At 38.6% G+C, this 14738-nt stretch overlaps 1 protein-coding gene across 2 annotated transcripts in view; it reads right to left on the reverse strand.

Moving 5' to 3' along the window:
• Nucleotides 1-231: 231 nt before the first annotated feature.
• The window catches only part of LOC102882656 (charged multivesicular body protein 3), a 98846-nt gene continuing 84339 nt past the window's right edge, over nt 232-14738 (reverse strand). The window contains exons 5-7 of one of the 2 annotated variants that reach the window (XM_006917718.3): nt 10597-10718; nt 7712-7826; nt 232-803 (exon numbers count right to left, since the gene is read on the reverse strand). In XM_006917718.3, the coding sequence (XP_006917780.1) occupies nt 652-803; nt 7712-7826; nt 10597-10718 (389 nt within the window). In that variant the 3' untranslated portion in view covers nt 232-651. The remainder of the gene's footprint in view (nt 804-7711; nt 7827-10596; nt 10719-14738) is intronic. The other variant, XM_006917716.3, reaches the window with a different exon arrangement.

The following is a 14738-nucleotide window of genomic DNA, read 5'->3' on the forward strand; positions in this document are numbered from 1 at the left end:
AAAGGGATGCAATCCCCAACCATCCTTTTGGTTAAACACATGACGAAAAGCATAAGTGGCTCCTACACCATGTCTGTGAAGGGTGGGGAGCAGCATTCACAGAGCAGAAGCCCTTTCTGCTGAACTTCCAAGTCTCATACGCCTGGCTTTAGCATCTCCTCTCTTTCCAAGGCCACATATGAAAGAATTTGGAACAGTAAACATCTTGAAAATTCAATGCACATGACAATCTAAAATGAGACCAAGTGTTAAAGCAGATATTTATTAAAATCCATTTATAGTGTTTTACAGCAAAAAAAAAAAAGAAAAGAAAAAAATGTACAGAGTCCTCAACATTTAGGAAAAAACTCTATTCTCATAAGTATCTTATGAGAAGACCAAATTCTTTGCCCTCCCTCCAAAAAAGAGACTTCTGTTTTATATTCCTGGAAATGATGCATTTATTACATCACTTCTCAATAACAATCCTGTTGAGATCCCAAAACCTCTGCAGAGAGTGAAGAGATATTAGCAGAGAACTTTCTCCAGGATGCAAAGTTGCATCACAGAAGTGTAGTGCAAGATATATAAAATGGCTGCCACTTCAGAGGAGTGTGTGCACACCTGGTGGACAGGCCATGAGAAGAGCATGAGTGCCCAGCTGGGCAGCCTCTAGCTGCGGAGTGTAGCCAGCCGGGACTGCATGGCCTCTAGGGCCTCCTCCTCCTCTTCCTCCTCCTCATCTTCTGAGGCGGCCATCGCTCCTGGAGGTCCAGGCTCTGGAAGGTCATCGGTCACTTTACTAGGTGCCTTGCCTAAGGCCCCTGAAAAGAAACAGCAAACAGATTAACAAAATATTGGTTTAAGGGAATGGTACCTCATCTTCCCTGCCTTTCATACCTGGATCAGTCTGACAAGAAATGGAAGCGGCAATAAAACGAGCTGTTTTGATGGTGTTTTGCTCACTATGACAAACGTGCAAATATCAATTTGTAACACTACTAAAGTAATAACAACCATAAGGATTTTGATTTTAGGAATTTTAGTTCTGAAGCTCTTAATCTAAAATTCCTAAACACTACTGAATATTTAATTTTCAAGATTCATGAAGATCTGAAATCTAACTAAACTGTTTCTAAATCTTCACAACATGTTTTTCTGGAGTACAGAGTAACTAGTCGTTTTTCTCCCCAAAATTAAAACAAATAATAGATTGGCTGCAAAGGGCCCCTCTGAGGAATGAAGGTCCCAGCCCCACACCAGACTCCCCAGCCTGGGACACCAGTGCTGGGAAGAGGAGTCCCCATATCTGGCTGTGAAAACCAGCAGAGACTGCTTCTGAGAAAGATACATGGTGAGGCACTGACTACTTGTTCACAAACTTATATGCTCAAAGCTCTAGTGCAGGGGAAGTAGCTTGAAAAGCATCAGGAATATAAGAGAACTAAACTGAATAATTTCAGGGTGAGGGCTGGATGGGCAAGGGTTAGGGCAATACTCTCCAAGGACAGAAGCCCTAGAAGGTGCCAAATCTGTGCTCTCCATTAAACTGGTGAACACCGTTCACCGTGTTCTGGTAATTACAAGACTCCGCCCCACCCAAGTTGCTTGCCTGGCTCAAGCCTCCACAAAAGCGGCCTGCCTCAGCGCACGTTGCAGACTTTCCCGAAAATCTGCAAACCTCACATGAGTGGGAGGAGCCCTAGGCTTGGGCTGCAGACTTTCTCAAAGGTCTGCAAATCCCATATATGTGATGGCTGGCCTCAGTGTGCATTGTAGCTCCTGTCAAGCAACCTCAAGCCTACCACAAGCAGCAGCCAGTCTTGGCCTGTAAAGTAGCTCCAATTAAGGTGCCGCAAGCCTAGCACAAGTGACAGCTGGCCTCAGTTTGCATCATGGTGTCCGAAGCCTGGAACAAGTATCGGCCAGCCTTAGTTCGCAGTATAGCTTTTCCCAAATGACTCAAAGCCCAGCTTAAATGCTAGGTGATGTTGGCCTGCACCAGAACCCCTCCCAAGAGGCCCCAGACCCAACAAACCTGGTGACCGGCTTCAGACAAAACCAGAGCCCTGCCCAACCAGCTCCACAACCACTATACCACAAGGTCGGACATGGCTGGCAACAGAGCTCCGTTAAAGTGACTTCAGTTCTGTGGGGTCAGTCCCTGCACAACACCTGGTCTGCTGTATTTGTGGCCAGCCCTCAAAGCAAGTCAGCCTGGCGGTAAACTCTAACCACTGACATGCCAGCAGCAACTGATGCCTAACTACAATAGGACGGCACACACAACCCACACAGGGTCAACTGGATCATCTGTCTCAGATGACGGGGACATTGTGACACTGGGCCCCAAGGACACCATCTACATAACTCCAGCCGGGAGTTATGTAGTTATCTACATAATACATAGAAACAAACATGAGGAACCAACTAAAATGAGGACACAAAAAACACATCCCAAACAAAAGACTAGGACAAAACTCAAAAAAGAAAATAAAAAAACCCACTAAAAAAATGTAGATAAGAAATCTATAAGATACAGAGTACAGAACAGTGGTTATAAGGATGCTCAGTAAACCTGCGAAAAGAATAGATGAACGCAGTGAGAACTTCAATGGAGAGAAAAAATAAAACATAAAGAACAAATCAGAACTGAAAAATATAATAACTGAAATGAAGAATATACTAGAGGGAATCTACAGCAGATTAAATGAAGGAGTATCAAATCAGTGAACTGGAAGATAAGGCAGTGGAAAACAACCAATCAGAACAGCAAAAAACAACAACGAAAAGAATTTTTAAAAATAATAGTTTAAGGGATGTCAAAGGTATCACCATTTGCATTATAGGAATACCAGAAGAAGAAGAAGGGGAAAAGAGACTGAAAACCCATTTGAAGAAATAACGATGCAAAATTTCCCTAACCTGCCAAAGGAAATAGACATACAAGTCCAAGGAGCACAAAGAGTCCCAAACAAGATGAACCAAAAGAGGCCACACCAAGACACATCACAATTAATATGCAAAAAGTTAAAGACAAAGAAAGAATCTAAAAGTAGCAAGAGAAAAGCAGTTTGTTATGTATGAGGGAGCTCCCATAAGACAATCAGCTGATTTTTCAACAAAACATCGCAGGCCAGAAGAGAAATGGCATCAACTATTCCAAGTGATGAAAGGAAAAAACCCACCACCAAGATTACTTTATCCAGCAAGGCTATCATTTAGAATAGAAAAAGAGATAAGAGTTTCTCCAGACAAGGAAATGCTAAAGGAGTTAATCATAACTAAACCAGTATTACAAGAAATGTTAAAAGACTTCTTTAAGTAGAAAAGATCGAAAATATGAATATGAAAATATAGGAAAGAAAAAATATCACTTACAAAGGCAAACACTTGGCAAAAGATGTTGGTCAACCAATAATACAGCTAATATAAAAAAATGAAAGTAGAAATACCATGTGTAATTACAATAATAAATTAAGGGTTACACGCAAACACATATATAAAAGAAGTAAAAAATAATGACAAAAACAAAAGTGTGGAGGGAGTAAAACAATAGCGATTTTAGAATGTATTTGAACTTAAGTGACCATCAACTTAAAATAGCCTGCTATATCAATAGCTTGGTATTTATGAAGCACATGGTAACCAAAGCCAAAAATCTGTAAGAGATATACAACAAATAAACAGAAATCCAAGCATAACACTATATAAAGTCATCAACATACAAGAGAAGAGAGCAAGACAATAAGGAGTAGAGAACTACATAAGCAATGAGAAAACAATAAAATGGCAATAACTACATACCTATCAATAATTACTTTAAACATAAATGGATTAAATGTTCCAATAAAAAAACACAGGGTGGCTGAATAGATAAAAAAAAAAACCAGACCCGTACATCCACTGCCTGTAAGATACTCGCTTCAGATCAACAGACTCATAAAGACTGAAAGTAAAGTTTCATGATAACGGAAATGAAAAAAAAGCTGGCGTTGCAATACTTTATCAGAAAAAATAGACTTCAAAACAAGAGACAAAGAAGGGCATTTCATAATGATAAAGGGATCAATCTAACAAGAAGTTATTTATAATTTGCAAACATCTATGCACCCAACAAAAACTACCTACTTATATAAGGCGAAAACTGACAGACAAAAAAGAAGAGATCAACAGTAATACAGTTATAATAGGGAAATTTAACATCCCACTGATCATGCAGGCAGAAAATTACTAAGGAAACAGTGGCCTTAACTGACACATTAGATTAAATGTACTATATAAAATATTTTAAAAACATTTCACCCAAAAGAAGCAGAATATACAGTTTTCAAATGCACATGAAACATTTTCTAGAACACACACTGGACCGAAAACAAGTCTCAGTAAGTTCAGGAGAATCGAAATCATATCAAGCATCTTTCTGACCACAATGGTATGAAACTAGAAATCAATTACAAGAAAAATAAAAAACACACAAACACATGGAGGCTAATCAACATGCTACTAAACAATGATTGGATTAACAATGAGATGAAGGAAAACATCAAAAGACACCTTTAGACAAATGAAAATGAAAATACAATGACCCTAAATATATGAAACACAGTGAAAGCAGTACTAAGAGAAATTCATAGCATTATAGGCTTACCTCACGAAACAAGAAAAATTTCCAATAAACAATCTACCTTTATACTTAGAGGAACTAGAAAGAGAAAAACAAACAAAGCTCAAAGTGAGTAGAAGGAAATAATAAAGAACAGCGAAAATAAATGAAATAGTCTAAAAAAAAACCAGTAAAAATGATCAATGAAACAGACAGCTCTTTGAAAATATAAAAAAAATTGACAAACCTTTAGTCATCAGTTAAAAAAGAAAGGAAACAAATAAAATCAGAAATGAAAGAGAAGTGACAATTGACACCACGTAAATACAAAGAATTATAAGAAACTAAGAGCAATTGTACGCCAACAAATTTGACAACCTGGAAGAAATAGGTAAATTCCTAGACACACACAGTCTTCTAAGACTGAATCAAGAAGAAACAAAACCTGAACAAGCTGATAACTACTAATGCAATCAAATAAGTAATTAAAAAACTCTCAACAAACAAAAGTCCTGAACCCGACTATGTCAAAGGTGTATTTTAAAATTTCTTAATTCTCAAACTATTCCAAAAAATTGAAGAAGAGGAAAGGTTCCCAAACTCATTTTACAAGCCCAGCATTACCCTGATACCAAAACCAAAGACACTACAAAAAAAAAAAAAAAAAAAAGGAAATTATAGGCCAAATCCCTGATGAACAAGATGCAAAAATCCTCAACAAAAATAGGAAACTGAATTTGGCAAGACATAAAAAATATCATACATCAATATCAAGTGGGATTTTTTCCTGAGATGCAAGGTTGAATCACCGTCTGAAATCAATCAAAATTGATATATCACATAAACAAAATGAAGGATAAAAATCATGATTAGATCAACAGATGCAGAAAAAGCATTTGACAAAACCCAACATCCATTTACGATAAAAATTCTCAACATAGTAGGGACAGAGGAAACATATCTCAACATAATAAAGGCCATAGCTAACATCACACTCAATGGTAGAAAGCTTAAATCTTTTTCTTTATGATCAGAAACAAAACAAGGATATCCACTTTTAGCACTTCCATTCAACATGGTATTAGAAGTCCTAGCCATAATAATAAGACAACAAAAAGTAATAAAAGGCATCTAAATTGGAAAGAAAGAAGTAAAACTCTCATTATGTGCAGATGACTGATCAAAAAACTATTAGAATAAACTAATTCAGTAAAGAAGCAGGATACAAAATTAATTTTCAGAATTCGGTTGCATTTTTATACACCAATAACAAATTATAAGAAATAAAACAATCCCATTTACAATTGCATCAAAATATATATATGCGTATGTATGTGTGTATATGTGTATAAATGTATATGTGTGTGTATGTATGCGTCTGTGTGTGCGTGTGTGTGTGTGTTATTTTTTTGGGGGGGGGGGAATAAATTTAAGCAAGGAGGTGAAAGATCTGTACTTGGAAAACTGTCAGACACCGAAGAAAGAAACTGAAGAAGATACAAATAAATGGAAAGATATACCATGATCGTAGACAGGCAGAATTAACATTGTTAAAATGCCCATTCTACTCAAAGCAACCTACAGACTCAAAGCAATCCCTATCAAAAACTAACGGCATTTTCCACAGAACTAGAACAAAAAATGCTAAAATTTATATGGAACCAAAAAGACCCCAAAAAGCCACAACAATCTTGAGAAAGAAGAACAAAGTTTAAAGTATCACACTACCAGATATCAAACTATATCACAAGCCTGCAGTAATCAAAACAGCATGGTACTGGCATAAAAACAGACACATACATCAATGGAACAGAACAGAGAGCACAGAAATAAACTCACAACTATATGGTCAATTAATTTATGACAAAGGAGGCAAGAATATACAATGGGATATAGGCAATCTCTTTGATAGAGTTTTGAAAATTGGAGATACATGCAAAAAAAAGTGAAACTAGAGTACTTTCTTATATCCTATACAAAAATAAGCTCAAAATGGATTAGAGATTTAAATATAAGACCTGAAACCATAAAACTCCCAGAAGAAAACATAGGATCTTAGCAATTTTTTTTTTTTTTGGATATATTTCCTTAGGCAAGAGAAACCAAAGAAAAAAATAAACAAATGAGACTACATCAAATTAAAAGTTTTGCACAGCAAAGGAAATTAGTAAAAAATCAAAAAGATAACTTACCAAATGGGAGAAGATATATGTAAATGATACACCTAATAAGGGGTTAATAACCAACATATATAAAAAAATTCATACAACTTAACAGCAAAAAGGATACAAAAAGGCAAACAATCTGATTAAAAAATGGGCAGACGACCTGAATAGATATTTCTCCAAAGAGGACAGAGAGATAGCCAACAGACAGGTGAAAAGATGCTCAACATCACTAATCATCAGGGAAATGCAAGTTAAAACCACAATGCAATATCACCTCACACCTATCAGAGTAGCTATCATCAATAGTCAACAAACAGCAAGTGTTGGCAAGGATATGAAAAAAAGGAAACCCTTGTGCACTGTTGGCGGGAGTGTAAATTAGTGCAGCCACTATGAAAAACAGTATGGAGGTTCCTCCAACAATTAAAAATAGAACTATCATGTGACCCAGCATTTCTACTTGGGTATTTATCCAAAACACTAATTCGAAAAGATATATGCAACTCTATGTTCACTACAGCATTATTTACAATAGCCAAGATATAAAAGCAACCTAAGTATCCATCAACAGCCAAATGGATAAAGATATGTGTGTGTGTGTGTGTGTGTGTGTGTGTATAAATATATATATAGGTCAAGGACTTTTGATAGCTACTGCCAAATTGCTTTCAAAAAGTCTGTACCAGTTTAAGCTCTCAAACACAGTTTGCGAGAACAATTATTTCAATATTTCACCTTTCCATTTTGGAAACTCTAAGAATTAAATAAATTCTTTATTTCTGTGTTTTAAAAAAGATGGTTGTAGATACTGTACTTATTTTTCAAGAAATAACTTGTATAATACAAAATTAAAAACATAGAAGGGAATTATAGTTTAAAAGCTACTAGCTAATCTAGTAAATGCAGGAAGAATAGCCATAAAAGGAGAGGAGAAAGAAAATGAATGTCACGGTCATACCTGCTGTAATTTCAAATAGAATTTTGTCAATTTCCATTTCTGCTGCTTCTTCCATTTCTTCCTGGTCATCCATGCTTTCAAAAGTGTCCTCTAACATCTCTTCTATGATGCCAGCCTAAACAAAAAATAAACCATGTCACTTCCAACTGTTAAATGCGTTCCCAAAAGACATGTCTAAGAGCTAGGGCCAACTGAACTCTAGAGTCTCCAAGGCCAGTCCATCCTTCTGAGGGCTAACACATAAGACAGTTGGCCACAGGAAACTGGATGCTGTCCTCTCTGCAGAAAGGCAAAAGGCCAAAGGGAAATTGCTCTCCAAATCTAGCACAAAGCTAATGGCTGGCTATCAGCAGAGCTTCTCAAAGTAATCCAGCCTACAGTGGCAGCACTTGGGGAACAATTTGCTGACGGGTGAGCATATGTCCTGATATGTCTTGGGAAGCACTTGCTGTAACACTGCAAACATAATCTGAGTGCAAGAGTTGAAACACAGTATGAAAAATGGTTGGAGCCACAGCAGACACTATGATAACAAACACCAAGAGCAGGGTGGAGCTTCATGGGACTCCAAAAAGTCTTGAAGAGTACTTGAGCATGTCCAGGTTACAGCTGTTGGCACAGGGTCAGTCTGGTGGTTCTGGCAAGGATCAGTCAATTCACGAAAGCCTGGTCACCCTCTCTTGAAGGAACTAATGAAACAACATTTCTAAACCCCACAAGGTAATGCCAGATTCTCTACTGGAAGATCTGCCTCCAGTAGATTCAGCCAGCCAGTCAGCCTCCTTTGCTGCCAGGACAGTGTGGCACCACCATGTTACTGGAGGGCACAAGAGAACTGCTCCCTAACGCTGGCCAGTACGAGCAGGCCTTGTGGTCTTCCTCGCTTAGCAGAGTCCTCAGCTCCCAGATAAGACCCTACTGACTTTTTTTCCTTCTTGTTTTTGAAGCAAAAAGTCAGAACAGCACCCTCTGATGTCAAAAAGGGGCAAGTGACATCTCTGGGCAGAAGAGGTGAGGAGGGGCTGAAGGCTGTGGTGGATGGCAGAGAGAAAGCATGGGTTCATGCTTCTGAGAAGCTGCCAGAAGAGAAAAATCCTAACTGCTCTGCAACCTACAAGAACTGTGCCCCTTGCTTTGTACCTTGAAATCTCAACGAGTCAAGGAGCAGAAGGTCACGTATGGCAGCTCCAGCTCCCCTGCACTCAGCCAGGACAAAACCCTCACTGAGCATGTGATGGAATCAGACTTAAAGCAAGCCCTCCCTCCTGTCTGTCTTTCTGCTCCTAGACCACTCTAGTGATCAATGACATGAATCTAGCTAATACCAGATTCTGCCCATTCTCAGGCCTTTTCTTCCCAACCAAAATGAACAAATAAAAAAATTTACTTTCAAGGTCACACAAGTGGAGTCTTCTGGAAGTCATCTTACATTTTACAGTAGCTGTAAATAAGTTCAATAAATACCTGCTAACTGGTTAAAAAGAGCCTACTGAAATCCTGACTGTAACAGTCCTCCATGTCCTGGAGGTAGAAGTTGTCATTCATTAATTTATACATTCAATCAACAACAATTCATCAAACACTTGCTTTGTTATTCAGTTCTAGATGGACAGGCATCACCAACTTGGGGGACGGACATCCACATACCACTTTTAAAGGACATACTCTGCTGCCTGGTTCCCTCCGACTGTCACTGTCCAATGAGTTTTTATTCCAAAGATCTGGAACCTGGGCTTTTTATATTGCTTTTCTTTTCCGTCAACTTTCTTCTCCAGTTCTCTCCTAAGCCCCATAGCCCCATATATGAATCAAGTTCATAGGAGAAAGACAACTGCTACACTTCACAAATGACATATAAAAGTTTGAGGTATATAATCTGGACTCTCAGGCCACAGGTTTGAAGCGTGAGTCAGTACCTGCACAAGGCTTTCCTATTACCATTTCCTCTGGGGCAGCTCAAGCGATAAGGTCAGACATCTGTGTTCCTATCCCATATGTGTCACTTCCTACCAATGTTACTTATAAGTTACCTGGCAACTTATAGGTTGTTTCCTCCTATGTAAAATGGGGCTATAAATACCTATCTCACAGGGTTCCAGGGTGGACTTGACAGGACAGTATGTGTGATGTACTACTGGCTGGGAGGGGGCTCAGTAACAATGCCCTCCTGAGCCCTGTCCACCAGTATAGGTTCTTGCCAAGCCCTGATCCTAAGGACGGCAGGTATTTATTAGTTTCTATTTGGTTCTGCCTCTCCTTTAATAGGCTAAAAAAGACATCAGCAAACTATAGCCTGCGGGTCAAATCCGGTCTACTGACTGCTTTCGTAAATAAAGTTTTATAGGAACACATATTCATTTGTTTATATATTGTCTATGGCTGCTTTTATACTGCAAAGTAGTTTAGTTACAAGAAAGATTTATGGCCCACAAAGTAGAAATTACATTTACTATCTAGCCCTTTACAGAAAAAGTTTGCCAAAAGTTTGCTGGCAAGGGAGGTAGAACAACCTCCCACACAAGCTTCACAAACATTCCCCTTGAGTAGATGGAAGAACCCGGGCTTTCCTCTGACTCCCTGCTTATGTCAGGGGCTGTAAACCCTAGCTCCCTGGATCCTATACGGCTGCACCTGGGACCCCCCACCTGCCCTAGAGCTATAGGTATACTTTTACTTCTTCTAAGGGGCACTCTGGCCATCTGATCCAGCCTCTGCCATTGTGCTGCTCAGAGAGTTTCAACCAATGTTAACAGCTGCTCCTCTGTCCTCAGTGTCTGGCAACAGTAGTCTGTCTATCCCAGTCCCCACACAGCCCTAGCCCCTGCCACCTGCTAACAGAGACGCTTAGTGGTTGAGAATGGAATGCAGGGTTAGTCCCAGGTTACCTTCATCATCTCTTTGGACAGCTCTCGCATGGTGGCCTGGATTTCTGGGATCTTCACAAGACTCTGCATGGCCTTCATCACTTCTGTGCTCTTCTGCAGGGAACCAGCCACCCGCAAAACCGCTGAAAGAGAAATGTAATAGTCAATATTGTTCAACAGAATGTGATGCAGGATGGAAAAAAAGAGACAAATTACAAGCCATTCTAATAAAAGGGAGCAGCAGTATGTGGACTCCCAAAGTTACTTACGTATCTGTGGAACACATTACTGCACCAGATGAGCAAGAAACCAATTTTTCTAAACTGTATGCTACTTTTAACACTGGTACAAAGTTTCTGAGCATGCACACCAACCAACAGGCCAATCTGGAAAGTGGCCCAAAGGCCTGCGGCTGACCTTTAGGGAAGGAAGCCAGCTAGGAATGACACCCTGATTAAGTCACACATGGGAAGAACAGCTCTAGACCTTGCCAGGGCCACAATGTAAAACAGAAGTCTTTAGGCTACCCAAGTGGATAGCAGCTACTCCTTGAGGAACATCCTGCTGGTTCTCAGGAAAATGAGAGAAATCAGGATGTGATACACTGAATATATGTATGTGTCAGGGTAAGACGGCTACAGTTCCTTACTAGGGAAAAACTTTCTGTAGTCTGAGATCATATGCATACTATATACTATTTATAAGAAATTATAGTAGTAGCAAATGATCATCCCCCCCGCCCCGCAAAAAAAGTCTTTAATATGTCAAAATAAAGAGCTGGCAACCCTCCAAATCTATTTTCGAATTTCATGAGACTTAAAGTTTTGAGAACTGCTATGCATCAAGCTGTTCACCAAAACTGGCACATGGACCTCCTCCAGCACTGCAGAGTGCCTGGTACGCCAGGAGCCACTATAAATTTACTTCCCTCTAAATCTAGACTTTAGGAAGCTTTCATATCTAAGCAAAAACAAGAGGCAAGGAAACAAGGGTGACCAGGGAAATGCCTGTCTGACCTACATGGCATTTTGTGATTTTTCTGAAGAAAATAAGTTTGCTAAGTTACAAAGTACACTTCATTTCTTTTAATGATGGAATAGGAAAGTAACATATTTATCTATTTATTAAGATTTATCATTCTAGAGAAGTATCAAGAATCTGGCTAAAATAAGCAATAAATTATATATGTCATTATAATGATGTAAGATAGAAATTCTAAAATATTCAATTTGCTAGGAATGGAAAGATGAGTAGAGGGTAAAAATACAGCAAATCCCAAATAGTTCTATTTGAATTATGAAAGTTTGATGTCTACACAGGCCTATGTTTTATCTTAATTTTTATCACATCTACAGCCCCAAAAATATGCCTCAAAATGACATGTGTTCATATAAACTCTTTCTGTCTTGTTCTGTTTATTCATTTATTTTGTTCTCTTATATTCCTTTATAAGTGAAATCATATGGTATTTCTATTGCTCAGACTTATTTCACTTAGCATAATACTCTGTAGGTTTATCCATGTTGTTGCAAATGGCAAGATTTCATTATTTTTTATGGCTGAGTAATATTCCACTGTATGTGTATATATTAACATTTTTTTATCCATTCATCTATCAAGAGATATCTAGGATGCTTTCATATCTTAACTATTATAAATAATATTGTAATAGTAGAGAGCAAAAATGGCGTAGATGATAGAGATTCTGTTCATCCCTCTGGCGACCAAATCAAAGTTGTGATGGAAACAAGGAGCAGCAGCAAGGAAAAAATCACCTGGGATCTAGAGGAACAAGCCATACAAATAGGGAGAAATCCAAGAAAACACCCTGCAACGACAGAAGATAGGATAGGGCGAGGACGCGGGGCTGCCCAGTCCTGAGCGGCTGAGGCAGAGGCAGAACAGAGGTCGCTCCTCCCAGAGGATTCCCTGAAACCCCGCCTCCCCCAATCACGGCCCCACCCAAGCCACATCCAGGTATATCCTCAGCGAGTCAGATGCTCCTTGCTGAGACTCACACTGGAGGCAGCCTTGGTTTCTGGTGTAGCCTTTTGAGGCAACTATAAGCACAGCATCTGTGGATTGCTTGCTGAATCTGTTTTAACAGGTGGCCCCGGAGGGGTAGAGTCTTGAGCTAAGTTTGGCCTGTAGCTGAACTCTTCTCAGGACTGTGCCACTGGACACCTACTACACAAACCCACACTAATAAGACCAGGAGACTTAGGAGCTTTGCTTAGTACATAGAAACAGACACAGAAAGGCAGCCAAAATGGGAAGACAAAGAAGTAGAAACCATATGAGAGAACAGAACAGAGATCCAGATATAATGGAGTCAAGTAATCTAACAGATGCAGAGTTCAAAACACTGGTTATAAGGAGGCTCAATGAACTTAAGGGAAGAGTAGATGAATTCGGTGAGAACTTTAACAAAGAGAAAGAAAACAAAGTAGAGACAGGAAACATAAAAAAGAACAAGTCAGAAAAGAAGATAATAATGAAATTAAGAATGTCTTAGGAGGAATCGACAGTAGATTAGATAAAGCAAAGGATCGAATCAACTGTTTAGAAGAAAACTTCCCTAACCTGCTGAAGGAAATGGACATAAAACCCCAGGAAGCTCAGAGAATTCCAAAAGTCAGGGATCCAAAGAGGCCCACACCAAGACACATCATAATTAAAATACTAAAGGTTAAGTACAAAGAAAAAATATTAAAAGCAGCAACAGAAAAACCAATAATTAAATATAAGGGACAACCCATAAGACTGGCAGATGATTTCCCAAAAGAAACTACGCAGGACAGAAGGGTTTGGCAAAAAATATTCAACAGGATGAAGACCCAGAATCTACAACCAAGGATACTTTATCCAGCAAAGCTACCATTTAGAGTTGAAGGATAAAGAGCTTCTCAGACAAAAATAAGCTAAAGGAATTTATCACCAGCAAGCCAATATTACAGGAAATGTTGAAGGGACTTCTCTAAGAATAAAAAACCTGTATCAAAAACAGGAATAAAGAATGGTAACAACCACATTCCTATCAGTAAGTACCTTAAATGGAAAAGAATTAAGTGCTCCAACCAAAAGATAGAGTAGCTGAAAGGATAAGAAAACAAGACCCCTACATAGGAAAAGGAAGGGGATGAAAAAAGGTTTTGCTTTTTTCATCTAGGTGGACCTAGAAGGTATTTAACTCAGGCAGAAAAAGATAAACACTATATGATTTCACTTACATGTGGAATCTAAGGAATAAAAAGAACTAATCAAAAACAGACTCACAAATATAGTGGATAATTTGGTGTCAGAGGGGAGGAGGGTTTGTGGGGCTGAGAGAATGGGGTGAAGGGCTAAAGAAGTACAAATTAGTAGCTCATGGTCACAAGGATGGGGAGCACAGCATAGGAAATGCATTTAGTATCAATACATTGGCTAGGTGGAAGGTCAGGGGAGAGAGGGTGCAATTGGGGGGATCATTTTATGAATTATATAGATGTCTAACCAATGACTGCATACTTGAAACTAAATTTAAAAAAAATAAAATAATAATATTGCAATGAACATAAGGGTGCACAAATCTTTTCAAATTAGCGTTTGCTTTCTTTGAACAAACACCCAGAAGTGGGACTGCTGGGTAGTATGGCAGCTATATTTTTAATTTTTTTTGAGGAACTACCATGTTTTCCATAGTGGCTGCCCCAATTTGCAATCCCATCAACAGGGTACAAGGGTTCCTTCTTCTTTACATCCTTGTCAACACTTGTTATTTGTTGATTATATGATAACAGCCATTCTGACAGGTGAGATGATAGCTCATTGTGGTTGTGATTTGCGTTTCCCTGATTAGTTATAGTGAGCATCTTTTCATATGTATGTTGGCCACCTGTATGTCCTCTTTGGAGAAATGTCTATTCAGGTCATCTGCCTAATTATTAATTAGACTTTTTTAAAGGTTAAGTTGTATTAATTTTTTATAAATGTTGTATATTAATCCCTTATTTGCAAATCTCTTCTCACATTCAGTTGAAAGTCTTTTCGTTTTCTTGATGGTTTCCCTCACTGTGCAAACCTTTTTTGGTTTGATGTAGTCCCATTTTTAAAATTAAACTTATTGGGGTGACATTGGTTAATAAAATTATATAGGTTTCAAGTGTACAATTCAATAATAC

This window comes from Pteropus alecto, unplaced genomic scaffold, assembly GCF_000325575.1.
Source record: "Pteropus alecto unplaced genomic scaffold, ASM32557v1 scaffold117, whole genome shotgun sequence".
In the NCBI taxonomy this organism is placed as follows: Eukaryota; Metazoa; Chordata; class Mammalia; order Chiroptera; family Pteropodidae; genus Pteropus; species Pteropus alecto.